The 28,000-nt window shown below is 38.7% G+C and overlaps 2 protein-coding genes and 1 long non-coding RNA gene across 10 annotated transcripts; 2 read left to right on the plus strand and 1 right to left on the minus strand.

The window, feature by feature from the left end:
• The first annotated feature begins 1,112 nt into the window (after positions 1 to 1,112).
• Positions 1,113 to 12,961, plus strand: LOC114823907 (kinesin heavy chain-like). 8 transcript variants are annotated; one of them, XM_070818241.1, is made up of 14 exons: positions 1,113 to 1,300; positions 1,409 to 1,496; positions 1,564 to 1,610; positions 1,740 to 1,829; positions 1,951 to 2,004; positions 2,267 to 2,306; positions 2,391 to 2,464; positions 2,543 to 2,698; positions 2,782 to 2,908; positions 11,434 to 11,735; positions 11,840 to 11,943; positions 12,146 to 12,308; positions 12,487 to 12,596; positions 12,678 to 12,961. In XM_070818241.1, exons 7-10 carry the CDS (start codon positions 2,420 to 2,422, stop codon positions 11,478 to 11,480), a joined length of 375 nt encoding a protein of 124 aa, XP_070674342.1. In that variant the 5' UTR covers positions 1,113 to 1,300; positions 1,409 to 1,496; positions 1,564 to 1,610; positions 1,740 to 1,829; positions 1,951 to 2,004; positions 2,267 to 2,306; positions 2,391 to 2,419; the 3' UTR covers positions 11,481 to 11,735; positions 11,840 to 11,943; positions 12,146 to 12,308; positions 12,487 to 12,596; positions 12,678 to 12,961. The 8 variants fall into 8 exon arrangements, with proteins under 8 accessions (XP_070674342.1, XP_070674343.1, XP_070674339.1 ...); XM_070818242.1 differs by having other exon boundaries at positions 12,146 to 12,295; XM_070818238.1 differs by having other exon boundaries at positions 2,396 to 2,464.
• Positions 12,962 to 19,558: 6,597 nt separating this feature from the next.
• On the plus strand, positions 19,559 to 20,402 carry LOC139194052 (uncharacterized). The gene is made up of 2 exons (XR_011578762.1): positions 19,559 to 20,011; positions 20,185 to 20,402. It is a non-coding gene; the product is annotated as an uncharacterized lncRNA (long non-coding RNA).
• On the minus strand, positions 19,821 to 22,848 carry LOC103448535 (deoxypodophyllotoxin synthase-like). The gene is made up of 3 exons (XM_070818243.1): positions 22,381 to 22,848; positions 21,515 to 21,839; positions 19,821 to 20,474 (listed from the first exon to the last, which is right to left on the minus strand). Exons 1-3 carry the CDS (start codon positions 22,752 to 22,754, stop codon positions 20,217 to 20,219), a joined length of 957 nt encoding a protein of 318 aa, XP_070674344.1. The 5' UTR covers positions 22,755 to 22,848; the 3' UTR covers positions 19,821 to 20,216.
• Between the last annotated feature and the right edge of the window lie 5,152 nt (positions 22,849 to 28,000).

The raw sequence follows: 28,000 nt of genomic DNA on the forward strand, positions 1-28,000 counted from the left end.
AAAAATGAATAATATAAAGGGAAATTTTATTTGAACCCTTATAACATCTTTTTACATTTAATTTACTCTCTACATCCATATTATTTTTAAGTAAAATACTAATATCTCTTTAAATCCAAGTTTATTACTTAATCTACCCTCACAAACTCAATTCAACATGTAAATTTATCCTTACATCTATTTAAAAAATAAAATTTCAATCGAATAATTTTTATTAAAGAATTAATATCTCTTTAATCCCAAACTGCATAATCATAAAGTCGTTTGGCGTGCTTTCGTTAATGTAATACAGTATACGTCGTAATTGATGGTACATCATTATTCTGTGTAGAGAATAATAGAATTTCTTAAGATGATGTGCCCCACTGCTCTATGGCTCCCATCGCTATTATTGCTAGCTAATTTGTTTGTATTTTGGTCTCTTTGTTGTGGTACCTGCTGCCTCCTAATGAACCAATTTTTCAGTTATTCCATGATCTATGGTAAGTGGTAGCAAACCCTTGTTTCTTTAGGTTAGCTCTAGATTTTCAACCATGGTGATGGAGTGGATTCGAGGAAACCAAATTGGTAGGGGAGACTTCGTCACCATTTACACAACAAAATGCAATAACTCATCTTTTCAACTTTCAACGTTGATGGTTGTGATTGAAACTTAAAAACTCATATTCTCAACTCTAAAATAAATTGAAATCAAAAAAAAAAATTGCATAAATCAATTCATACTTTAGTTGGCGGATTTAAAACTTCAAAATCACCATCCATTGATAAAAAAAGAGAGCTTGTTTCTGTAAAAGAGCTCTTAGGGTTTTAGCTGGAATGAACGTACGATAAACATTGTGTGTGAAACTAGGGTTTAATTATTAGGTGTGGATTTATTAATAAATTTTAATTTAATTATTAATCTTATCATGTACTTGACGGTAATTATGTAAGAAAGACAATTCACATTTAAAATTTAAATTAGATATATAAAGAGATTGTGTGGGTTCAAATAAAATATTCCTAATATAAATACACTGTTCTTGAAGAATTAGGTGTTATCGTTAAAAAAGTAGTATCAATTTTTAGCTATCAATTAATTATTAAGAAAACTAATTAAAATGATTTCATTTGGGCCTACTGACCGTTAGAAACGATCTTCACGGCCACCGCTTTCTCTCTCTGTGCCGTATCCAAACCATCACAGAGAGAAACCGCCGTGCAGAGGCTGCAGCGAGTGCGACCGAGACGGAAATCACCGTCCTTACCTCGCCTTCGCGCCGCCATGGACTCCCGCCACGCAACTCTCGGCCGACGAACGGTACAGGTCTCATCGCCACTGTCTACCTTCCATTTCTCATTGAATATTTGAATCCGAAAATACATATTCTCCTTCAATTTTGTTCATTTCATTTAAATTTTTTATCAGTTGGAAGAAATTCGGTAAAAGCGAGCTGTAGAAAAGTTGAGCAAAACTTCGTCCGGACCCGATCTCAGCAAAGCCTCCATCCCTATCGGTTCGTCATCTATTTTTCGGTTAAATTTGATATTTTTGTGCTTTTGCTGAATTGTTTGTTTGCGCAGATGATGTAGGAATGCGAAAATCGGAGAGCGCGAATTGGCTCTCTGAGGTAGGAGCTGATTTCTGCTTATCTGTTGACAAAATAATTTTTGTCTGAAATTTGTTTTTTTGAGTTTTATGTTTGGTTGCTGAGAAAATTTCAGTTTAAATTCTCATGTAAATGTCATTGCTGGTGCAGAGCGACGTCAGTGTTTTGGTTGCTCAGATAAAGGACTTGGAGAAGAAGAATGCGGAATTGAAGGAGCAAAACAAAAACTTGGCTTCCATGGTAGGACTTTTGATTCTGTGGTTTGTTTGTTTGATTCTTAGTTCGCATTTTACGAAGCTGTTAGCTTTCGGTGATGATCAATTTTATGGTGGATGGTTATTTTTCCCACTTGATGTTTCAGCTTGAAACAAAGTAAGCGGGGGGCGATGTGCTGCAGAAACGCCTGAATGATCTGGTAGATGTAGCACCTTTTAAATATTTTTACATTTTTTTTCAGTAAAGATTATGTCTTTTTATGTCGAATGTATTGTCGCTCTATCTTCCATATTTTATGTCTTGTTTTCATTTCAGAGTCCGTACAAATTTTTCGCTGCCAGTAATTCTGTTATTTGTTAGAGATATTGATTCACAATGAATGTACAACTATTGGAAAGAAAAGAGCCTTACTTGTTAACTTTTTCAGCCTGGTCTCATCTACGCTTTGCTGTAAATTGCAGGAGAAATGCAATGGAGAAAGATGCCGCAGTTGTTGCACGGGTACTGACCATCTATCTGCTAGTTGGTGTTTCATCTCACTTGGTTCTTTCTATTTTGTTTCACTCTCAAAATTTGATTTCTTAGTGTAGGAGGATCTTTCAGCTCAGCTTCGTATGCTCAAGAAACGGTTAAAGGATGCAGAGGAAGAACAGTATCAAGTACGTAGTTAGTTTCTCTATTGGATCTCTCTGGAACGACAGATTTGTATGGTTTTCTCACTCATTGTCTTGCAACAGGCTGAGGAAGACGCAGTCGCTTTGAGAGCAGAACTGAATATGTTACAGCAACAAGCAATGAGTGGTTCACTTGGTGCAATGAACTCAATTTCTAATTCACCAGATCAGATACAAATGCTAGAAAAGGAGTTAGCTAGCTTAAAATCTGCGTTACAGGTGATGATTTGTTTATTGGAATTTTTGTAGTTTCACATCTGGTGCTTGTTTATAGGTGTCTAACTGTGGTAAATTTATTGTAGCAAGAGTCACACTTGAGGCAACAAGAGCCACAACAACTAGCAGAGGAGCAAGCCGGGGCATCCATGCTTACATCTGAAAAGCAAGAACTGGAAGAAAAACTTGCAGCTATGTCTAGAAAGGCTTCAGGTACCAAATCTACCAAATATACATTTCAACAACATAAGGAATTTCAGAGAAACTCTTTTCAGAATTCAAGTTACAAAAGGGTGAGGACTTTAGGAAGCCTTTTATAAATCTTGGGGTGCACGTAGGTACAAAAGGAATAATCGTACCTAAAACATTGCTGGTCAAGAAAAGTAAACGAATTGGCAGTTGTTGGCTTGACTTTTTCCTCTCACGGGACAGGGATTCCAAAACAGCTTCCATCATAGATTTTCTTCTCATTTTCATATTCATCGCAATATGCATACTTCCTCTATAACCATGTTTAGATCTATAAACTGTATCCCTTGGTGGTTCACGGGCTCAGGGTACTTGGAGTTGCAATTGGAACCCCTTTTGCAATTTCAGTTTCAAGTAGATATGTTTATTCTGATGCCTTCAACCGTGTTACTATTCCCCAGTTCCCTTCTATGCTTCTGTTCATACTTTTGTTGTATTGGCCTTTCATGTTTTTATTCCTGCATATGCATTTTACAAAACTCCGCCTATGTCTTACATGGCCGGTCCCAAGCCCGGATAAAGGAGGAGGGGGAGGGCGTCAAGTAGTCGACAGCCGGCACTCCATGATCACGTCGAATCCTTATGAAAATGAATCCAGAACAAAATCGCGCTAAAGCTAGGGCGTCACCCGTAAGTGGCGCGCTGTGTGGCCCGAGCACAGTGATAAGTGAGCAAGGGTCGCTGTATCTCCATCGGCACCCGGATGCAGTGTTAAATGAGCAAGGGGGCCATAGAAACTTCTTTTCGAACGACTCCACTCAAAGTTGTTTGGGAGCATATGCTCCTATCAACTTTACCCGGGACACACAAAAGAAGTACTTTGATCTTATTAGACGGGGGAGGGTGAAGAAGCTAGGACAAAAGGGTAGAGTTCAAGAGAGCAAAATGCGTTTAGGAACGTGGAATATAGGAACCTTAACGGGAAAATCTATGGAAGTAGTGGAAGTTATGGTGAGGAGACGGATAAATATTATGTGCCTACAAGAAACTAAGTGGGTTGGTAGTAAGGCAAAGGATCTAGAAAACTCAGGGTTTAAACTTTGGTATTCGGGCACAAATAGAACGAGAAACGGTGTTGGCATCATCGTGGACAAGACCTTGGTACAAGATGTTGTAGATGTCAAGAGGGTAGGAGATAGAATCATGGCAATCAAGATTGTAATAGGACAAGAACTTATCAATGTGATTAGTGCGTACGCACCTCAAGTAGGGTTGGATACGAGTTCGAAGGAGAAATTTTGGGAAGATCTTGGAGACTTGGTGCAAGGAATTGCTCAGACGGAGAAGTTATTTATAGGAGGAGATTTAAATGGACACGTGGGCAGGGAGACAGGCAACTATGGAGGTTTTCATGGTGGTCATGGTTTTGGGGAGAGAAACGAGGATGGGGAAGCTATCTTGGATTTTGCAATGGCATATGATCTCTTCTTAGCCAACACCTTCTTTAAGAAGAGAGAAGAACATGTGATCACCTACAAGAGTGGGTCGTCAAAAACACAAATAGATTTTCTTCTAATGAGGAAAGGGGATCGTATAACTTGTAAGGATTGCAAAGTTATACCAGGAGAGAGCGTGGCTAATCAACATCGCTTGTTGGTGATGGATGTACATATCAAAAGAGTAAGACAAAAGAACAAGACTTGGAAGTGCCCAAGGACTAGATGGTGGAATCTAAAAGAAGAAAAACAAGCCATTTTCAAAGAGAAGGTAATCACCCAATGTGTGTGGGATAGAGAGGGGGAAGCTAGCCAAATGTGGGATTCCATGGCTAGTTGTATCCGAAAAGTAGCAAAAGAGGTATTAGGAGAGTCCAAGGGCTTTGCCCCACACCAAAAGGAATCTTGGTGGTGGAATGAGGAGGTACAAACAAAGGTGAAGGCTAAGAAGGAATGTTGTAAAGCCTTATACAAGGAGAGGACCGATGAAAATGGTGAAAGGTATAGAAAAGCGAAGCAAGAGGCGAAGAAAGCTGTCAGAGAAGCTAAGTTAGCGGCTTACGACGATATGTATAAACGACTAGATACCAAAGAAGGAGAGTTGGATATCTATAAACTATCTAGAGCAAGGGAAAAGAAGACAAGGGACCTAAACCAAGTGAGGTGCATCAAGGATGAGGATGGAAAGGTTCTTGCTACAGAGAACGCGGTTAAAGACAGATGGAGAGGTTATTTTCATAATCTTTTCAATGAAGGACATGAAATGAGTGCTTCTTTAGGGGAGTTGAGTAACTCAGAAGAGTGTAGAAGCTACTCTTTTTATCGTCGAATCCGGAAGGAAGAAGTGGTTGTAGCTTTGAAGAAGATGAAGCATAAAAAAGCAATAGGCCCAGACGATATACCAATCGAAGTGTGGAAACTTTTGGGAGAGACAGGTATAACATGGCTCACTGACCTTTTCAATAGGATTTTGAAAACGAAGAAGATGCCAAATGAGTGGCGAACGAGCACTTTGGTGCCTATCTACAAGAATAAGGGCGACGTACAAAATTGCATGAACTATAGGGGTATTAAGCTAATGAGTCATACAATGAAGCTCTGGGAGAGAGTCATTGAGCATAGATTGAGGCAAGAGACACGGGTTTCGGACAACCAATTCGGGTTCATGCCAGGGCGCTCAACCATGGAGGCAATCTATCTCTTACGAAGATTGATGGAAAGATATAGAGATGGGAAAAAGGATTTACACATGGTCTTTATAGATTTGGAAAAAGCGTATGATAGGGTCCCAAGAGACATTCTTTGGAGGATTTTAGAGAAGAAAGGAGTACGAGTAGCATATATCCAAGCTATAAAGGATATGTATGAAGGAGCAAAGACTGCCGTAAGAACTCATGAAGGACAAACCGAAAGCTTTCCCATAACTGTAGGATTACATCAAGGCTCATCCTTAAGTCCTTACCTTTTTGCGTTGGTAATGGATGAGTTAACAGGACATATTCAAGATGATATTCCTTGGTGTATGCTTTTCGCAGACGATATAGTGTTGATAGATGAAACTCAGGAAGGGGTAAATGCAAAGCTTAACCTTTGGAGAGAAGTGTTGGAATCTAAAGGTCTTCGCCTAAGCTGATCAAAGACAGAATATATGGAGTGCAAGTTCAGTGCAAATGGAGGCCAAAACGAGTTAGGGGTGAGGATCGGAGATCAAGAAATACCAAAGAGCGACCGTTTTCGTTACCTAGGATCTATCTTGCAAAAGAACGGAGAATTAGATGGAGATCTCAACCATAGAATACAAGCTGGATGGATGAAGTGGAAGAGTGCATCCGGCGTGTTGTGTGACCACCGTATACCACTGAAGCTCAAGGGAAAATTTTATAGGACGGCAATAAGGCCGGCGATGCTGTATGGTACAGAATGTTGGGCGGTGAAACATCAACACGTACACAAAATGGGTGTAGCGGAGATGAGGATGCTTCGTTGGATGTGTGGGCACACGAGAAAGGATAAGATTAGGAATGAGGATATCCGGGGTAAAGTAGGAGTAGCCGAAATTGAAGGAAAGATGAGAGAAAATCGGTTACGGTGGTTTGGACATGTGCAAAGAAGGCCTACTGACGCTCCGATTAGAAGATGCGACTATGGGACAGAGGTTCAGGGCCGAAGGGGTAGAGGAAGACCTAGTAAAACTTTGGAAGAGACTCTAAGAAAAGACTTAGAGTACTTGGATCTAACGAAGGACATGACACAGGATCGAGCACAATGGCGTTCTAAGATTCATATAGCCGATCCCACTCAGTGACTTGGATTTTCCAAGTCTCCAACCGAGAAGTTTTCCTCACTCGGGAAATTAAGGGAACACTACCCCAACCTACATGCTCCACTCAGAAAGCTTCAACTTACAAGCTTCAACAAAAGAAAATTCAAAGAACTTAGCGAAGAAGGCTTTGGTGTATTTAACACAATACGTTGAAATGAAGGAAAGCTTATTTATTGATATCCCCGATAAGCTACAAATATGTACATATACATGAGTCAAAATAAACACACAAGAGGGAGCCTTCACAAAGGTTGCTTAGGAGAAGTCTCAGCAGTCGGTAGAGCCCCAGAAAGAGTAGGCACCGGAGGGGGATCATTTGGAGCCTCAGTACTGGACAGAACCCTAGAAGGAGGAGGCATCAGAGGTTGATCATTTGGAGCTTCATTACGCGGTACAGCCCCAGAAGACGAAGGCAATAAATGCCTTTGGAACAAACCCACAAATCTCTGATGATCAAGTAAAACCTGACCATCAGTTTCCTTCATCTGGTCAAGCTTCCTCTTCATGTTTGTAGCATAGTCATGTGCGAGTCGGTGCAACTGTTTATTCTCATGCTTGAGCCCCCTAATCTCCTGTTTGAGACTCATCACTTCAGCCGCCAATGATTCAACTTGGCGGGTTCGAGCAAATAGGCGTTGGGCCATATTAGACACAGAACCTACACACTGAACACTGAGAGCCAGCGAATCCTTAACAGCTAACTCATCAGACCGTTTGGAAAGTAGTCTGTTATCTTTGGGAGTGAGAAGGTTCCTGGCCACCACCGCAGCGGTCATATCATTCTTCATCACGGAATCCCCAACGGTAAGAGGACCAGTAGGGGAGACGAAGGATGGGCGCCATATGTTGTCTGGAGAAGGCGGGGCTGCCTCTTCAACAAGGTTCAAGTCAAAACGACGGTCGGAGGGGCCAGACATTTTCAAAGGTGTTGAAGAGAGAAGAGGTCGGACAAATCAAGATCTTAGAAGTGCAAGAATGAAGCTTCTACTGGTGGAGATTCAAGTGTGCTTTGGAACTTAATGCCAGCCCCTATAAAAATCTGCACTCGACGGAGCTTCAGAAATCGAAGAGGCGCCTGCTCAGAAATCGAAGAGGCGTTTGCTTTCTCAAAAGCTGGGCTGCTTAGAGATCACGAGGGTTGATCTCAGAAATCGAAGAGGCGTTTGCTTTCTCAAAAGTTGGGCTACTCAAAGACCACGAAGGCCGATCTCAGAAATCGAAGAGGCGCTCGCTTTCTCAAAAGCTGGGCTACCCAGAGACCACGAGGGCCGATCTCAGAAATCGAAGAGGCACCTACTTTTTCAGCCTTGTCAGCACCTGTCACACGCACACTCAGCTTTGCGGAAATTATAGGCATTCTGTCAAAGACTTCTGGGGAAGTAGAAAACACATGAATCTTACTGTTCAATCACCCACTTCCCACACGCAACAATAGCTCATGGGTACCACAGATAACTTTGCCAAAGTTCTCTGCCAAAGTTGAGCACGTGAAGCTTGCAGCTCCCACTACATCGCTCTGACCAAGAAGGGTAAAAGAATAACAATTTTAACACTCCCAACAAGATTGCTTGCTCCAAAATCGAAGAGGCACCGCCCTCCGAATCTCGAGAGCCAGACTCCCAACATGATTACTTTCTCAAAAATCGAAGAGACACTGCTTCTCGAATCTCGAGAGCCAGACCCCCAGCATGATTACTTTCTCAAAAATCGATGAGGCATCGTTCTCCGAATCAATCGAAGAGGCGCTCGCTTTCTCAAAAGCTGGGCTGCTCAGAGACCACGAGGGCCGATCTCAGAAATCGAAGAGGCACCTACTTTTCTAGCCTTGTCAGCACCTGTCACACGCACACTCAGCTTTGCAGAAATTATGGGCATTCTGTCGAAGACTTCTGGTGAAGTAGAAAGCACATGAATCTTACTGTTCAATCACCCACTTCCCACACGCAACAATAGCTCATGGGTACCACAGATAACTTTGCCAAAGTTCTCTGCCAAAGTTGAGCACGTGAAGCTTGCAGCTCCCACTACATTGCTCTGACCAAGAAAGGTAAAAGAATAGCAAAGAAACAGCACTAACAAAGTTTAGACACATAAATTTTGAAGGTCTAGCTACCATATTATTACCCACAAGGGTAAAGGAACAGTACCACTGCTGGATAATTGAAAAGTCCCTGTGTGTCAACCTCTGTGCTTCGTGGCAAGGTAGACTAGCAAACATGCCCAACCTTTACTCACATTCGAGAAAACACTCCCAACAAGATTGCTTGCTCCAAAATCGAAGAGGCACCGTCCTCCGAATCTCGAGAGCCAGACTCCCAACATGACTACTTTCTCAAAATCGAAGAGAGGGTAAAGGAACAGTACCATTGCTGGATAATTGGAAAGTCCCTGTGTGTCAACCTTTGTGCTTCGTGGCAAGGTAGACTAGCAAACATGCCCAACCTTTACTCACATTCGAGACAACACTCCCAACAAGATTGCTTGCTCCAAAATCGAAGAGGCACCGCCCTCCGAATCTCGAGAGCCAGACTCCCAACATGATTACTTCCTCAAAAATCGAAGAGACACTGCTCTCCGAATCTCGAGAGTCAAACCCCCAGCATGATTGCTTTCTCAAAAATCGAAGAGGCATCGTTCTCCGAATCTCGAGAGCCAGATACCACAGACCACTTTTTCAAAGTGATCTGACAGAGTTAAAACATGTGAAACTGGCAGCTCCCACTACCGTGCTATGACCAAGCAGGGTAAAGGAATAGCATTACTACTTGTTGTTAGGGAGACTCCTATATATGTCGACCTCCATCCCCAACGGACAGGCAGACCTGCAAAAATGCTCAACCCTTCATCATATCTGAGAGGGCACTCCCAACGAAGCCTTTCGAAATATTCAGCTTTCTTTCCCCCCGATAATACCTCTGCAAACAAGCTATACTAGAGCAAGAATATCTCATATCATCAGGGTTAAAAGCAAGAGTATCCCATATCATGCTTTTTCCCTGTCTTTTCTTTTGGCCTTGTTTTTACCTGCAAGACAAGGAGAAAGAGAGCAATCAGTCAGCACTTGGAATCAAGCTTCCAGCCAGGAACTGACTGCCTGGAACCCCTTACCTGATTACTTACCTGGCATTGCTCTCGAGTACTCATCTTCAACATCTTATGTTTCCAGGGAAGATTCCGCATCTGCTTGAGGAACAGATAGGGCAAATGCGAAGGATACAAGGAAGCATGTGGAGACAAGCGTAACAGCACACGTGCCGATACATCCATTACTCTGTCAAAAGCAAAAGTATCCCATATCAGCAGGGTGGAACGTACTCTAGATTTGATGGACTTGTTTTGACCCTCAAATTCTTCAGTCGGCCTTATACTCTGGAGGAAACCAGAAAACCCTCCAGCTCAGTTCAAGAATAAGCCTGTGGAAAGTTACTTCTTCAAAAGCAAAAGTATCTCATATCATCTCTTCTCATTTTTCTTCTCTTTATCCTTCATGCTGCTGCAAGATGGGGAGAAGGTGAACAATCAGTCGGAGCTCTGATTGCTTACCTTGTCTGTCACCTCTTTCAGCAGACCCCCTAGCTCGGCGACTTGGGGGACTCCTACTACATGGTTTGTATCGCGCTTGACCAAGCCTGAAACTACAAGTAAGCTTCAAGTGAAATTGATACATTACCTTGTGCATCTCCACCAGTTAAAGATACCACCCCTGGATGGAGGAAGAGTACTTCCAGAGAAGATGCCACATCTACCTATGAGACGGATAAGGCAAGTCAAGACGACACCACACTCCGATACTTAGAAGTTTCGTGATTACGAGATCATTCTCCCACAATATTTCCTAATGTCATTTGTACTAAATCATTCACTTATACTCACTAAAGGAGAGCTTGAACCTATGTACTTGTGTAAACCCTTCACAATTAATGAGAACTCTTCTATTCCGTGGACGTAGCCAATCTGGGTGAACCACGTACATCTTGTGTTTGCTTTCCTATCTCTATCCATTTATATACTTATCCACACTAATGATCGGAGCAATCTAGCGAAGATCACAAAAAGCGACCGTTTTCGCTACCTAGGATCTATCTTGCAAGAGAACGGAGAATTAGATGGAGATCTCAACCATAGAATACGAGCTGGATGGAAAGAGTGCATCCGGCGTGTTGTGTGACCGTCGTAGGCCACTGAAGCTCAAGGGAAAATTTTATAGGACGGCAATAAGGCCAGCGATGTTGTATGGCACAGAATGTTGGGTGGTGAAGCATCAACACGTACACAAAATGGGTGTAGCGGAGATGAGGATGCTTCGTGGGATGTGTGGGCACACGAGAAAGGATAAGATTGGGAATGAGGATATCCGAGGTAAAGTAGGAGTAGCCGAAATTGTAGGAAAGATGAGAGAAAATCGGCTCCGGTGATTTGGACATGTGCAAAGAAGGCCGACTGACGCTCCGGTTCGAAGATGTGACTACGGGACAGAGGTTCAGGGCCGAAGGGGTAGAGGAAGACCTAGGAAAACTTTGGAAGAGACTCTAAGAAAAGACTTAGAGTACTTGGATCTAACGGAGGACATGACACAAAACCGAGCGCAATGGCGTTCTAGGATTCATATAGCCGACCCCACTTAGTGGGAAAAGGCTTTGTTGTTGTTGTTGTTGTATATGCATTTTACAAAACAGTTAGATCTTATGAATGTTGATCCCATGTTGTTACCCCTGGTTCGTGCACTGCAGAAGTCTCGGAGAAAGTGGCTGGCAAGGAATTTTCTCTCGCAAGTTAATTTCTTGATGACCTTGTTTAAGAAATTTTATCGTTGTCGGGTGCATGATTATAATGTATATGCCAAAGAAAATAGGGAGGAAAACAAGGAGGCAGGAACGTAATGAGTTCCTCCCAGGAGGCACTGTACTATTACATAGTATGAGTGCGGCTCATTAGTTCTACCTCCTTTGTTTCTTGTTGTTCCTTCATAAATTTATTTACGGGTTAATGCATTTAGAAATTGGATAGCAGTAGACAAAAACTTTTGATAGAGGTTATCCTTGCAACACCTTCTCTTTGATAACTCCAATTGGAAACTTTGTTTTGGTGGTAGTTTTCTCTTTTGACAGCAAACTCACTTTTTGTACATGTTGGCAGATTGATTCCCAATCTTCAGAGATAGAGAGGCTTTTCGAGGAAAATTCTAATATCTCAAATTCTTGTCGCAAACAGTGAGCATATCAGCGCACTGGGAGAATCAGGTAGTTGTCAATGGCTTAGTTGATGAAGATTAACAGAATGTTGGCTATCCGTACACTTATCCAGTATTCATATTTGTAATAATGTCTTTCTTTTATTCTCTTAGATAGACTGAAACAATTGCCAACAGGACATGGAGAGTACGCTTTACTATGCTTTTTTCTCTTCGTAAAACGTCTAATTTTTTTGCATGTGAATTTGCAGGTGAAAGACTGTCTTAAGCATAACGAAGAGCTCCGTGGAACTTTGGATAAGTTGAGAACAGACCAGGCCAAGGGATTGTCAGAATCCCATGATGGCAGGGCTAATGACCTTGGTTCAGCTGCATATACAACTGAAGTTCTCTCCATCAAGGTTAATGACACTGGTTAGTCTGTTAGCAGGAAAAAACATTTATTTCATTGTTTCGTTCTTTGGTATGAAAAAACATTAGTTGTTTGAAACTTTCCATGGTGCTTTGTTTTGTTAAAGATTCAGGACGGGGATTATTTAGCTTTCATTAATTGGCATCGTTTTTTTAATTTCCTTTGTGTTTTTGTTTGTAGGATCAACTCGCGAAAGAACAGAGCAGAGCAGAGGCATTATCAGCTGAAGTATTGCAGCTCTCTGCACGACTGCAACAAGCCACCCAAGCATTCAATGGGCTTGCACGCCTGTAAGCTCCCACTCCCTCTTACCCTCCCTCCATTTTCTTATAAGTTTCGTGCTAACATCAATTTCATCCGACGCGTTGCAGCAATAAACCAGTGTTGCGAAACATTGAGAGCAGTCTCATCAAGATGAAACAAGACGGCCCCGTGACTGCGGTGAATGCAAAGGCAAATCAGCTCAACCCCCCCTTTATACTAAACTTGGTTAAAGTAGCACATTTTTATTTGTAAAGTCTGAAACCCATATGCTCGGCATTCTTCATGTATCAAAATGTTCAATAAGTAAAGGAAAAAAAGAGTGTAGTTCGTGTGGAAACTTTTGTGATTTACGGCTCAAAATTAGGATTATGCAAAAATTGGGTTTATGTTACCTATTTCCTTTTGGTGTCCTATTTGGGTTTGGACTTGACTTTTTAGGTTGGATTCCTTGCTTGGTGGAGAGATTTTGTCAATCACCTATTTGATTAGGATTTGAATTTATTTTCAATTAGAATTAGAATTCTCACTGTAAGCCAAGTCCTATGCATTCTAAGTAGGAGCTTAGAGTTGGTTTATTTTATGTGTCTTCACCATTAGTTTAGAGAGTTTTCTCTCGTTGAGTTTTGGGTGGAGGTCACCGTTTAAGGTCATGAGTGTGGCAAATTTATGGCTCATTCGTTTGGCAATTACAATTTGCAAGAATCTTTTTTGTTTGTTATTGGGTTCTCTACTTGTTTTGTTTATGGTTGTAATTGTGGGATTTCGGTTGTGAGAGTTTTAACACTTTTTTGTAATTTCCGTTTATTTAGTGAAATTCATGGTCGTGCTTTGCCCATGAACGTAGGCTTTAACCGAACCACGTTAAATCTCATGTTCTTATTTTGAGATTGTTTACTTTTTCGTTTTCACCTACAACGTTGATATTTAGTACTTTGTTGGAATTCGCTTTCATTTCCGCATAAGAGTATAATAGAAATAGATAATCTCAGAAGGCTCGAATAAAAAACATATGCTAAAAACATACTTCTACACATAACTTGTACACGGCTGTGGAGTCTTGCATTCGTATAAATTATAGTTTTGTTGGAAGAAAACGTGACTCATTTGAGTAATACTGCACTTATCACATTTGTATCACCTTTTTAATAGATATAGATCTCACCAATACAAGCAGGTTTTACCTTTGTTAAAAAGGTGGTATGCAAATTGTGATGAGGCTTTCTACAATAGTTTGAGTGAGTGTGAAAACTAAATATATGGATTAGACAACCTGAGTTTGATATTTATCTACTCTTATGCAAGTGTGAGGACAATATATTGATATCATGTTCATAAGTTTAATATATTGATATCACACTCAAATGTTTCATCGTACTGTAAAAGTGTGATTCCTATAATGACAATATATTAGTATCGTACTTACTTTTTTTGGCCTACCGTGAGAAGCCTAAGATTATCGTTTTTGTCAAACAATCCTCATCTGCCAAACAATCCTCATCTGCAGCACATTTCGGTCATTATACGTTAGGTTTGTGGTGAACATTACTTGACGCGAACTTGTCATTGTACGTTAGGTTTGTGCTGAACATTATAGTCTTAACACAAATATAAATCGTTCCAATTAGTTAGAAACATGAATAACCAATTTGACAAAAAAAATTATGATGCTCAGAGTAGAGTACTCCAAATTTTTTAATCGTTAGATTTTAAGATTTTATATATATTTTTTTAATATTTAACGGTTAAAACTCAAGAGTATTCTATACTTTGAGGTATTATAAAAAAAAATTGTAATTCTATCATTTTAGTTAAATTTTCTTCGATTAGATTTAGGTCACAACAGAATAGACATTTTTGAATATATTGAAATAAATTGTCAAAGTGGGAACTCGTGTTGGTGACTAATAACTGATGACATGCCGGGCACCATGGCATCATTAAACATAAGACAACGACGTGCTGAACAATATAGTTCTCGTAAACTATAACATATGTTCTTATATAGGGTGCTATAGATTTAGATCCTTACAACTGATGAACTCTAGAACAATGGTAAATTTCAAGCTCGGAATTGATTTTCTAATTCAATGCTCGTGACGAGCAATGAAATGAAATTAAAAGGTCAAAAGTTTAAAATATCTTGAACAACATGACTTAATTTTAGACAAATAACTTAGTTAAGAGTAAAATGGCAAATTATTAATTTTGGAAAGTTGATATGACATTTCGTTTAAAATTTTAGTTTGGGTAAATTACATTTTACCACCTCAGGTTTGAAGTCTATTGTAATCTCATACAACATCTTCAAAAAATTTCACTTTCATATCTCAAATACTATTTTATTTCAATATAATACATCCATTATATTTTTCATCCATCGGTTCGTTAAGGGCTGACATGGTTGCCACATTTGTGCCACGTGGCAAAAAATAATTTTTTATGCATTTAAAATATTATAATAATTTACCCTATTTAAAAAATAAAAAAAAATCCTTCCCCGACCCCGACCCCTTCCCCTTCCCTGCAACCCAAACCCCCCACCTCACCCCTACCTCCCCCGCAACCCCCTCCCCCCATCCCCCTCCCCCCCCCCCCCCGAATCGTGGTCCCAAATCCCCAGCCCCAGCAACCCAAACCCACCCCGGTTTCTAGAACCCCTTTCCCCCACACCAACAAACCACTGTCCCAGTCCCAGTCCCGATCCAAACCCTCGCCTGCCTGATCCAAAAATCCCCAACCCGCTTCCCCATATTCTATTCTTGTCGATGACTCCTTAGACAACCCGGATCTCGACCCGTTTCTGCTTAAGCTGGCCTAGGACACAATCGCCTCTGACGAGGGTCCAAACAAGGCGTTGGAGTATGCAGTTTGGGCATCCAAGTCGCTCGAGCGATGAGCGGTGGACGGCGAAGCGAGGTGAGCCTAGACGGTGCACAATGGATGGAGACTAAACCCGGCATCCTCTCTGAAGAATAAGAAAGTGAAGGAGAGGGAGAAGGTGGGATGGGGGAGGTGGGGGTGGGGGTGGGGTGGGGTGGGATGGGGGAGGTGGGGGTGGGGGTGGGGTGGGATGGGGTGGGGTGGAGGAGAGAGTGTGGGTCAGGGGGGAATGGTTTATGGGTTTGATTGGTTTTTTTTTTTTTTTGGTTATAAATAGGATAAATATTATGATATTTTAAATGCATAAAAAAAATTGCCACGTGACACAAATTGGGCAGCCACGTCATCACTTAACAGTCTACTTAACAGATATTCTAATGGATGTATGAAATTGAAATAAAATGATAACTAAATGTATAAAATTAAAATGTTTTAAAGATATTGTAAGGAATTGAAATCGACCCCAAACCTGATGGGGTAAAATGTAATTTTCCCTTTTAGTTTATATGATAAAATGAAATAGTTGTATAAGTTCATATAACACTTTAAAAAATTTCTCATTTTATATTTAGTTGATTCTAACTTATTTTAAGACTTTTTCATTGTCATAGGCAACTTTGCAATGAGTGCGTAAATATTTCATAATATTTTTTTAACAGGTTTATTACATAAATTGACAAGCCTTCATCCCGATGTCCGAGGGACAGCGGGATGGCCACATGTTGACCGACACCCGAGGGTGACGTAAGCCTTTTAATGAATACATATGCCGAGAATATGTGAAACATGCATATAAATTTCATGCTAACTACACAAAGACATTTTCATATACAAACCTTCCCCAAAAAAATATAATAATATTCAACCGTCAATAAAATGATAGTGATAATGCATAACATATTAAGAGCATATATCTAATTCAGAATACAAGCGGAAGGTGTAACAGAAAGTGTTATTACAAGTGATGTCAAAAGCAGAGAGGATGATGCGATATCACTGGTAAGGGAATGCCTCGTAGCTCTGATCGTATGCCTCGTTCCTATGTCCTGAGGGGACGCAAAACAAACATGAGTGAACTAAGTTGATATATAAGTAGTACAGACATAGTTATTCCACAACATACTAACCCCCAAAGTTTATGAAAACTAATAGCATAATATGTGATAGGTTTTCCGAAAACCCTAGCATGCCATAAAACCTTTCATAAAGCATATATCATATATAGTGTGATAAATAGTGGTATCATACTTGCCTGAAGGCAGGACATACGCCCGTAGGCAGAACATACGCATGTTGGAAGAACATACACCCGTAGGCAGAACAGTAACTAATAGATAAGCACAAAAACATTGTATATAATCTTTCCAACATAAGTACATATATCTCAACGGAGCTCAATAGCTCAAACATCATATCTCAATACATCTTCATAGTATATGGTCATCCATCATATATACTACAAAGAACATGAAATCAATAAAGCATGGTATTCCAAAATATTCTCAGTAAAGCATGATATCTCATAAAAAGTAAAATCTAATTTACTCATAAAACGTAACTATTAAATCATGCTTTTCATGTATGCATTTCTAATAGCAAAATTATGCATTTTGGAAGAGGTCCACTCATAGATACTTTGTTGTTGATGAGCCGTGCGAAATAGGAAGGATGGAAACGATGTTAATAAACACACCTAAGCACATAAAGGGTCCAATTAATAAAACTCTACCATAATGATTGAATTTCGGAAAACGGACGTCATAAACGGATTTAGGACGTCGAAAAGCATAAGGGGGACCTCGGGTACCCCCACGCGCCGCCGCAAGGGGGCACCCACAAGCGGCCTGGTTTCTGGGTTGGGCTTGGTTTCAATTGGGTTTGGGGCTTGGGTGCGTTTATTAACAACGTTTGGGCCTAAAGTTTGGGCTTAAAGGTTTTGGGCTTGTAACCCAACACAAGGGATTTGATTTGAGTTGGGCTCAGTGGGCTGAAGGCCCTGGGTTTTAGGTTAAAGGGTTTGGGGCTGGTAGCTCGGCCCAAGGCTTTGGGTTTGGGTTGGGTTTCAATCCGGGTCTTAGGATCTCGGGTCGGGTCTAACCCGGTTTTGACAAGGGAGAAGACCAAAGCTTACCGAGCTCCAATCGACTCCGCTACTAAACCACAAGATGCGATCTAACTACCAAATTGAAGTTTAGGATGCAAGGAAGAGATTCATACCTAAAACACACCGTGTGGTGGCCGGACCTAGCCGAAGTTTGGCTCAAAAGCCATGAGACTCACTGTAAAAGCTTCCTGGATTCTCTGTGCTTCACAGAAGAGAAGAGAAAGAGAGAGACCCAACACGGTGGGAGTGGTGATGCCGTCGTCGTTGTCGTTTGTCTCGATTTGGGTGTATGGGTGTGTGTAGATCGGGGAGAATGAGAGGGGATTGGTGCAAGAGAGAGAGAACTCGGGGGAGAGAAGGGAGAAGAGGATAGAGTGTTATAAAAATAATAAAAAGGGATAAGGAAAATCCCAAAAGGGAAAAAAGGGAGACCCGGGTAGGGTGAGGGGATAAGGGGGCAAAATGGTAATTTCATAAATCCGTTAATATGAAAATACACATAATTTGGGATGGGGTCTCACATAAATATTCTTCGAAGTTTATCGAACTCTCACATTTGAGACATTACAATAACCCTCACTTAGTCTTGTTGCTAGCTTGATGCAGTGACGAAGAGCATGCAACATTTCCTCCAGATTGAACTAAAATAAATTGAACCGAATTAATTCGATTTATCGTTTAAAATTTGAGAAAACCAAATCAAAACCGAATATCTAATTTCAGTTATTTTCGGGTTTGGCAAAAAACCAAACAGAAATTAACTGAATCGACTTTGCATGTTAATTCAAATAGAATTCTCATGGGTGTAATTACTTATTTTTCTTCAAGCTCTTCCTCCATATCCTCTTCATATTGGATCATCACTTTAGCCTCCATTTCCCATCCTTAATCATACTAATGTATTCAAACGGAAACCATATTTTTACAAGTCGCTTCATTGTACGCCAAATTCTAATGGAATTATTTTTTGAACGGGTTAATTACATAAATATTCCTTGAAGTTTATCGAATTTTCACAAAACATCCTCACGTTTGAAACATTACATTACAGTAACACTCACTTGGGCTTAGTCTTCTTGTTGCTAGCTTGGTGCTGTGACAAAATAGCAGCCAACATTTCCTCCGATTCCCCCCCTAAGATTCGACTTTGATGTTGTTTTCCTCATCCAATTTCCAGTTTTTTTTTTCCTTAGGCAAGCAAATTAAAATATAAAGAATGAATAAAAAAATTAAAATCAAACTGGACCAAACCGAATTAATTCGGTTTATCATTTAAAATTAAAAAAAAAAACAAATCAAACCGAATAGCTAATTTCATTTTATTTTCAGGCGTGACAAAAAAACCGAACCGAAATGAACCAAATCCACTCCTCCCCCCTTCACTTGTAAAGAACTTGACCTCGAGTTCTCCTTGAATCGAATTTGACCATAAGCAGACAAGTAGCTTGATCAGCAAATAAATTCTTCAACTTAAAGAGCTCAAATTTCTTTAGTGCCGAGATGTTACAATCATGAAATCAAAATCATAAGTAAAATTGGAATATTCAACTTTATAATTTAATTTTTTCTTGACTAACGACTATTGCAACCCAAACTTGCTTGTTCAGTTAATCTTGAAATTTAATTTCACATTGATCGGTTGTGGATTTTTCATATCATAATTTTCACTTAATTTATATCCATATCTTGAGTTTCATGGTGGATCACTTGTAAGTTTGTAACTCGTATCCCTTCTTGAAGCAAAATAGAACTCTCATGGGTACAATTATTTCTTCAAGCTCTTCCACCATATCCTCTTTGCATGTTGGATCAACACTTTGGCCTCCGTTTCCCATCATACACAAATGTATTCAAACAGAAACCATACTTTTACAGGTCGTTTCATTGTACACCAAATTCTAATAGAATTATTTTGTTCTTTCTTTCGAGTGACATTGCCCTTCAAAAAAGGATATTATAGATATAATCACGAAGAATTCAGTTTCAATAAGGGTCCTTGCAAACTAAATCTAATTTCTTATATATAAAGTATTTTTGCTTGGGATAGTGTTATTCACATACCCAGTTTTACTTCTCACAACCCCTTGTTAATTTTTTGGTCATTGATCTTTTTCAATTCATTGAATCTGACAGCTGAAAATTTGAGTGTATGTGATAAGTAAAATGGGCATGTGAAGTGTTCTCGAGTGTATGTGATAAGTAAAATGGGCATGTGAAGTGTTCTCGTCACAGGGAACCACGCGCAACCATACAATAATTCTTGGAATGGAAGAAAACCAAAGTCGAATGCTTTATTACACATAGATAGTTGGAGTGTTCTGGGTTTGGAAGGAAGCAGCTATGAAATCCCACAACTTAAGCACATGCTAATGCACCTGGACATGAAGTAATTAACAACAAAGATTCCTCCTGATGGTACATTTATTATTTATTAACACCGCAGTATTATTTTTAGGGGTGTGCTATCCACACACCCCAAATTACTTCTCACACACCCCTTGTTAATTTCTATCCGTTGATTTTCTTCAATTCATCCGATCCGACGGTCGAAAATTAGTAGGGTGTGTGAGAAGTAAAATAGGGTGTGTGGATATCACACCCCTATTTTTATCCATAATATTTTTATCCAGCATCAAGTTTGAGTCCTCCTCAGTCCTGCAGATTAAGCTGCAGAATTTGTAACACCGCAAAAGGTATTGACAGGAGAGACTAAGTTCCTGGCCTCACCCCTACTGTGAAACCTTATATACTCAAGACTGTCAAGTGGGTTATAGAGCAGTGGGTGCCTCTCGTCCACCAGTTCTTGTGGTACTTGTATTATTCCGTTGTTGAAAGTAAACAACCCCAGTGAGTACCTCGTCTTGTCTCCACAATGCTTCACTCGATGATGACAAGCTTTTATTCTGTCGTTGCTCCATACCTTATCGAACCAAGTCAAAATAACCAATTAGATCATTACTTCTAGTGTTCTAAAAATTGCAGCGCCTAGGCACTAGACAGTGAAGGCCTCCCGCGATTTAGTGCAAATTGTTTCAAAAAATCGATCTAGGAGCTAGGCGGCACCTAGGCAGTCCTAGGTGGTTTGGTTTTTTTTTTTTTTTTTTTTTAATATTAAATTGTGTGTTTTTTTTTTTTTTAGTTTCATGGTGGTATACTTATGAAAATGATGTACCTAATTTGCAAATGATGGATTGACCACAAATTTATCCAATTGTGAAATGAATTGGAGCAATTTTGAGGGGATACATACAAAGAAAAGAAATAAACTAGATAAAACAAGGTTAAATAATTTAGTTTATGCCAAATCCAATGCAAAGATCATGAACAAGAAGAATTTAGTCTATTATCCAAGAATACTCCTCATTATAATTATATGCTTAATGCTTTTTAAATATTGAACTTGTTGGATGGATGTATTTTGTGTATTCTTCTACTTCTATTTTTAGATTTTATCATTTTTTTAAGGAAAACTAATGAAAATGGTTTGAAAACTTTGAATTTTAATGATAAGGACAAAATAAAGGGTAAAGTGAATAGTACCAAGATTGACTTTTTAGTGTAAAAATGTAGTTTTTCATTAAAGTAAACAGTATCGAGAGTTTTTCGTTAAAATTTCCTCTTTTTTTTTTTTTTTTTTTTCAACATCCATAGAAGTATAGATTTTCTATTTTAAGTGTAAATAGATACTTATTTACAAGATATATAATAAATTTACATAAATTCACCTAGGCCCCTGCCTACCGTCCGACTAGTGCCTAGTGTTTTTTAGAACCTTGATAAAAGTACTCGCCGGCAAGGAAGAGGGAGTTCCAGCTGGCGGCGGGGCGTTTGGGGTGGTGCTGCATCGGAAGGAGACACAAACTTGGGGACAGCAAACCCACAGCGGCTAAGTAGTACTAGTGTAAGATAATTGAAAACTAAGTAGTTGATGGTACTTAACTATATGGGAATGAGACAAACCTGCAATCCATCACCGGCCAAGAACACGAACTGTGAAGGTACCGACTCAACGCTAATCCAGTCACCATCCTTGGTTTTAACCTCCAAACCACCAACGTCATGCTGAACGACGATGGTGGTGAAGTTCTTGTCTGTATGGCTCGCAAATCTCAAGGTTGTACTATCAGCTTCCTCTGGTTTATTATACTTGAGGAATCTAAGAAGGTGGCTGTTGGCACTAGCAACAGACTCGTACTGCTTTTCTGCTCCATAGCTTTCGAATAGCATTTGTTCCACTTTGTGCTCCAACTCTGATAGTAATTGGGCAAATGAATCTGTAGTTTCACTGCGGAAAAGCAAGACAAAAAATGATATGTATGTATAATACATATATATATATATATAAGAAATTCAACATTTGGTTTATTCCGGTCACACTTTTAAACGCTTTTATAAGCTAGAATCATTTTTAAGTTTTTTGCGAGATGCAGCCATAAGCGCTCTGGCCTAAAAAAAATTAAACCTTTTTTTTTTTTTTTGAGAAGAAAAAAGAAACGTTTTAACTAGCAGTCCTATAAACATATTCTTAGTCACGGAAAGGGATCCTCTCCATATCCCTTACTCCTAATCCACTAAATCAGGGAATTCGTGTCATTGAAAGTTGACTTAACGGCTACAAACAGAAGATCACTTTAAAAGTTATAATAACTTTATCCGTTCGATCAACTTTCAATAACACGGATTCTCTGATTTAGTGGATTAGAAGGAAGAGATCCGAAGATGATCATTTCCCTTAGACACAATCATAGTTTAGAAAGTTGACAATTTGGCTGTAGAGTAATATTTAAATCTAATAGAATTATGAAAAGAAAACTAGAAATACTTACCAGAAATTGCTCTTTCCATCGGGCCACATGAGATTTTTGAACTTCTGAGTTTCTTCTGGAGATGTGACATTATCAATGGCGATACCTTCATAGAGTGGCATGAGGTGGTTCGGTCCAATATACCCACGATATGGTTCGTTACTAACGTTCTTCACTTTGTTTTCCAAAGGAACCTCAAACAAATCTTTGGCATGGCCAAAGATATCGTTCAGAAGTTGTGCAGAAATTTGATCGTACTGCGCCACGAAACCACCGTACTCTTCGAGTGCGTACCGGACTTGTTTGGAGGTGGACAGCCAAGAACTTGAGCCAGGCTTCAAGACATCGACGGAGAAGTCGATGGTAGGAAGCTTTGGAAGTGTTAACGAGCCCATTAATTAAACTAGCTAGTACCGGGATGCTATGCAATACTTTACTCTCTACTTGGTGAGGAAACTGATGGTATCAAAGTGAGATGTTTCATGCTGCTTTTATAGTGGTTTTTCATGCAATTAGGGTTCCCTATAAAACTAATAAAAATTAAATGAAGTAAGTCAAGCATGTCAATATTCCGGTCACATTTTTTATTTTTTAACTTTATGTGGTTACAAGACGGTATCATTTTGAAATTCTTACTTAATCACATTTTATAATAATTATTTAATTTTTATTAGTCTAATACGACGTATATATAACTTTGCCAATTGCTCATAGTTTATGTTGTAATATTTTTTTGGTCGGAAGTTGTATAACACTGAAGCACACAACAGTATGTCAGTTGACTTATGATGCACACAATTAATTATGTGGTTGGTCAGTGACTTGTATCGTCCAGAAGCAAAACTGGGTTCGATCACTTGATTTTCCAATTGCCGGTCAAAATCGACAGGCTAATCCTGCCGCTCAGTTACTGGTCCTCTCTCTCTGCTTGCTTTCTTTGAATCTTCTTATTAATATATTTCTTTTTACTCATCAAATGTGATGCAAGCATTATTTTATATTACTGTTTTCGTTTTCAAATTTGAGTGTAATTGTAATCTTATATATTTTTTAAAATATAAATTAATGTATGACATGATTTATGTTTTAGTCCTATCATATATACATTATTTTTTTTTATCAATTTAGCCGTTAATGACAATGTGACAAATATAGTGCTCACATTTTGCTAATGTGGATGTCAAGTTTGAGCCACGTGGATTACAAAATTAAAAAACGCACTAACTCTCTCTCTCCTTCCCTCCCGTATTCTCTCTCCCTTTCTCCCTTTCACATTGACTTTAGGGTGATTTTCAAAACAGGTCATGACGTTTCAATTTATCATTTTGCACCATAAATATTAAAACTGTTATCAATTTATTCTGGGGTAGTTGATTGTTTGATTCTTAATTATATGACATGGTAAGTGTGAGACCCATATATTGACAACATCTAAGTAACAATGCATCATATTGACAAAACCTCCTAAATTTAACGAATGATTAGACATTAAAAGAAAGAAAGGTACAAATTGATGCAATTTCAAAACATCAGAGTGTAAAATTAATCATCACCTACTTTAAAAATCACCTCAAATCTAAAATGTAAAATGTAATAAGCCATATATTTATTTTACTTATTCGAATGTGTATGAAATTCATCCAAAACTAGGTAGAAGAGCATGTGATATTAGACCAAAACACAAGAACAACAAGAAGTACATGGTGCATGTGGAGATACATACAAACATTTTTTTTTTTTTTTTGTATTTTCAGTGTTTGTATTCTCTTTGGCAAAGTCACATATGAGTGGTTGCTATTTCGTATTTAAGTTCTCGTTTTGTTTAGGTGAGGATTAATTTAAACAAGGGTAGTATTTTTCATCTACACCTATTTGTACTTCACACACAACTTTCAATTTTAAGCCGTCGAGTCGAATAATTGAAAAAGATTAATAATTAAAAATTAACAAGAATGTACGAGATAAAAATGAGTGTGTAAATAATATTTTTCTTTCAACAATTATTACATGTAGGGCAGTGGCTTGAGGGATAGGTTGAGTGGTCAGCATTTGAAATTTTTATTTTTCAAGTGTTCATCCACTTGTATAATAACATATGATTATCACTCAATATTTCGGACCCATTGAAAATTTTCTCTATTCAACATTCCTGCTTGGAATATCAAGTCTGCCAACTCTGACCAAAAACACGAAAAACAAGTTCACCACATTTGATTTGACAAGAGATAGAGACGAAAAGATTTGGACTATCAAAATTCTCTTTCATTTTTCATTTTGTTGGATTTTATAATTTTAACCTAAGATTTTATGAAACTAAAAGAGAATTTATTGTACTTTTCTTATTGTAACTTCCCTTTAACAATATATATTTAAAACAAAAATACAATACTAATGTTATTGAAAAAAAGAGCATTACAAAATACATATTCATAAAAAATATGCTTAAAGTTGGTCCTTGCAACACTATCTAAAACAATACGTTGAACCATAAAATCGCGAGATAATGATGAGTTGGAAATACATGTCTCACTAATAGAATATATGAAATCAATGCTTAGTAGAGATAATGTGAGAGATCAAACTCTCAATATAATTTTGGAGCAAGAAACACAATGCCCTACTCCTAATTAATCACCGCATAATTCAAGAGCACCAATTTATGGTAGATCTAGCAAACTAAACAGCTCAAAAGAAATTCAAGCACCAAATTGTAGAACCTGGAAATTAAGAAATAGACAAACTAACCAACCAAAATGGCCTCTAGCTACATCCATCACGTCATTCCGGCTATACCCATAGCACCGTCCCGACCACACCCTAACGTTCGACTACACCGATGCAACCCAGAGCTCCAATCATGTCGAAAATTGCTCCAAATTTTTATAGTGTACATGACCCAAAACAAGGAGAAATTTTTGGGAGTGACGGGAACACCAACTCAACAAAGCCAGGTGGTGTTCCCAACCTATTAAATGTTGACAGCTAGATGTTATCATTTGTTAACTAAAAAAATACTTGAAAAAGCTGCAAACTCAAAAACCAAAAGATTCCTCATAACTTTGTCTCCGTTTCTTTGTTTCAAATCAAAAGCTTCTTGCGACCTTCAAGGGAAGTTGCAGACTCAATTCCCTCTTCTTTCTTTGAAAAATAACAACAATTCCCTCCATTTATCACAGACTCAAACCCATACAAAAGTAGCTTTCTGCAGGTAGACTCAAAGAGATGGAGGAGGAAGAGGTGGAGGAGGAGCCCTGCGTGGAGTTCGGGACGAGGAATTAGAAGGCTGGAGGTTGAGCTGGGCCCTGGAGTTCACGGATCTCAGCCACCCATTTGCCCCAGCTCCGCTGACGCACGCCGCGGTACTTGAACTTCTTGTTGTCAGGGCCTTCATTGCCCTTGCACTTTCTGTTGTTGTTGTTGGTTATTTTTGTTGTGGCGGTGGAAGCTGTGGTAAAGCTGCCCTAAACCCAATTTAGCTTTCTGCATGTATGATTTTTAATTTTGTTAGATTTTTATAGGTAGAATAAATGGTCTGAAAACTTTAAATGTTGAAGTTGTTTTCTCATACTCAAACCCAGATTTCAATTAAAAAGCTCTTGCGCCGTCGGGCAATCACAACAAGGCTACTGCTAAATTTTTTTGCTTTTCCAGTTTAGGGGTTTTCCTGGATGGAGACTTGGCCTCACATAACAAGGCTACCAGCAATCTAAAGTCCATCTTCTTCCTCATCCTTATGGTTTTTAGTCTTTGTCATTTAATTGGTGTAGCTTTGCTAGGATCTCTGTTCCGGCAGTGTGTGATTAGTGCTAATGGAATTTCAGCACTGTTTCTGAGCTGTTGTTCGAATTGTTGTATCAAAGTATGCATTAGACATTCAATTAAGCTAATGAAGCATGTGTGCCAACGAATTTTGAAGAGTTTGGCTTGCTTTTCTCTCTTTGTTCTTTAATATTTAAGTGTGAGGCACCTGTTTGTTGATGAACTAAGTCCCGTCTCTAAGTTTTTTAGTAGATATTGTGTAATTTGCTTATATGAGCACTTCTTTATGTTGTCAAGTTCCCAAAATGTACAAGGAGATATCAAGTTTAACAAGTCACAAACTGTGATCAATCCAAATGCAGTGAAATTAAGGATTTTACACTTAAAAACTCAATTAGCTTTAGACAGTAGGATTAGCATTTTGCACATGTGAGTATCATTGAACACAACCTGTGCTCTGTTCCTTCCTCATACAACACTTGAAACTTTATTTATTACCTGTTCACAACTCGAAAAAAAGAAAACCTTATGCCGATTTACTGGAGCTACCAAATGCAATCTAGAGGTCTAAGCAAGAAAATTGAATGATCAATGGTTCATTATCAACTTCATTGATCATCTCTAGTCTCCACTAAATGGTTGAATATATCGATCCAATCCATTAAACAAATGTCACCCCAGGATTTAATGAAGGTAATGTTACAAGACTTCCCGTGTGTGTGTCCTACATTCTATCTTTGCAAATCTGACACTTTAAGCACTATTTGGGGTTAAATCCCAAATTCATTTCTATTTCAGCATAAACAGACATCACTATCTGGGGTTAAATCCCAAACTCATTTCTGGGGTTAATCCAAACTCCTTGTACCATCACATTTTTATCCAAAATCAAATTTAACCATTTTCAAGTTACATGTATTCTAATGTCAAATTCCAAACTTCCAAGCTACATATTCTAATGTCAAATTATGGAGCTTCAGATTTATGATAACAAGTCTGACATAGTACAACAAGAAAACATTCTCTCATGAACTTGATGTTTGTCAAAACCACTGAAATCTTGATGTGAAGTCTAAAATTATCAGAATTAGGAGTTACAAGCATCTTGATGTTCCTCAATGTCATAAGGAAAGACATCCTGCATTACATAGAATTTAACTTCAACAATGAATTTACACAAATACCTAATTCAAAGCAAAGGGTAGAAGGAAAAACATAATACCTGATTCAAATGTGTCATATAGTTTTGACTTTGGAGCACATTGGTGAAGGTAAAGTTTGGTGGGGAACATGACCAACTATAGTTGAGACTCTGAAAGAAAAAAGAAAATTGTAATATATAAATATTGAGAACACCAACACAAATTTCAAACCTATAAACTGGTTTACCTGATTAGATAAAGGCAAACTAGTCTGGACATTGGTGGTTGACAATCTCGTGGTTGGATAGAACTACAAACATTGATACGAGACCCAACATAAATAATTAAATAAATATATAAAATATACTTAATCAAACATATAACTAGTTTACCTGATTAGATGAAGGGAAACGAGCATGTGCATTGGTGGTTAGCAAACTCAGTGTTGGATAGAGCTACAAACATTGATACGATATGGAACATGAATAATCGAACAAAATCTATAAAATCTTGCTCAAAAATATAAACTAGTTTACATGATTAGGTGAAGGGAAACAAGCATGGGAATTGGCAGTTGGCATTGTCATAGTTGGATAGAACTACAACAAATTGATCGATATCGAATATCGAATATGAATAAGTAAACAACATGTATATAGAAAAACCAAATCAAACATACAAATTAGTTACCAGATTAGTTGAAGGGGAACGAGCATTGGCATTGACGGTATGTGAAGGAC

The sequence above is a fragment of the Malus domestica genome, chromosome 03, assembly GCF_042453785.1.
Source record: "Malus domestica chromosome 03, GDT2T_hap1".
Classification (NCBI taxonomy): Eukaryota; Viridiplantae; Streptophyta; class Magnoliopsida; order Rosales; family Rosaceae; genus Malus; species Malus domestica.

Excerpts from the sequence above, each read along its gene's own strand:
- LOC114823907 (XM_029099697.2), top strand. Across the intron at positions 2,465-2,542 it reads CAGAGGAAGAACAGTATCAA|GCTGAGGAAGACGCAGTCGC; the intron begins GTACGTAGTTAG and ends GTCTTGCAACAG. Across the intron at positions 2,699-2,781 it reads GCTTAAAATCTGCGTTACAG|CAAGAGTCACACTTGAGGCA; the intron begins GTGATGATTTGT and ends AATTTATTGTAG.
- LOC103448535 (XM_070818243.1), bottom strand. The coding sequence starts at position 22,754 with ATGGGCTCGTTAACACTTCCAAAGCTTCCTACCATCGACTTCTCCGTC. Across the intron at positions 21,840-22,380 it reads GATGGAAAGAGCAATTTCTG|TGAAACTACAGATTCATTTG; the intron begins GTAAGTATTTCT and ends GCTTTTCCGCAG. Across the intron at positions 20,475-21,514 it reads TGGCCGGTGATGGATTGCAG|GTATGGAGCAACGACAGAAT; the intron begins GTTTGTCTCATT and ends TGGTTCGATAAG.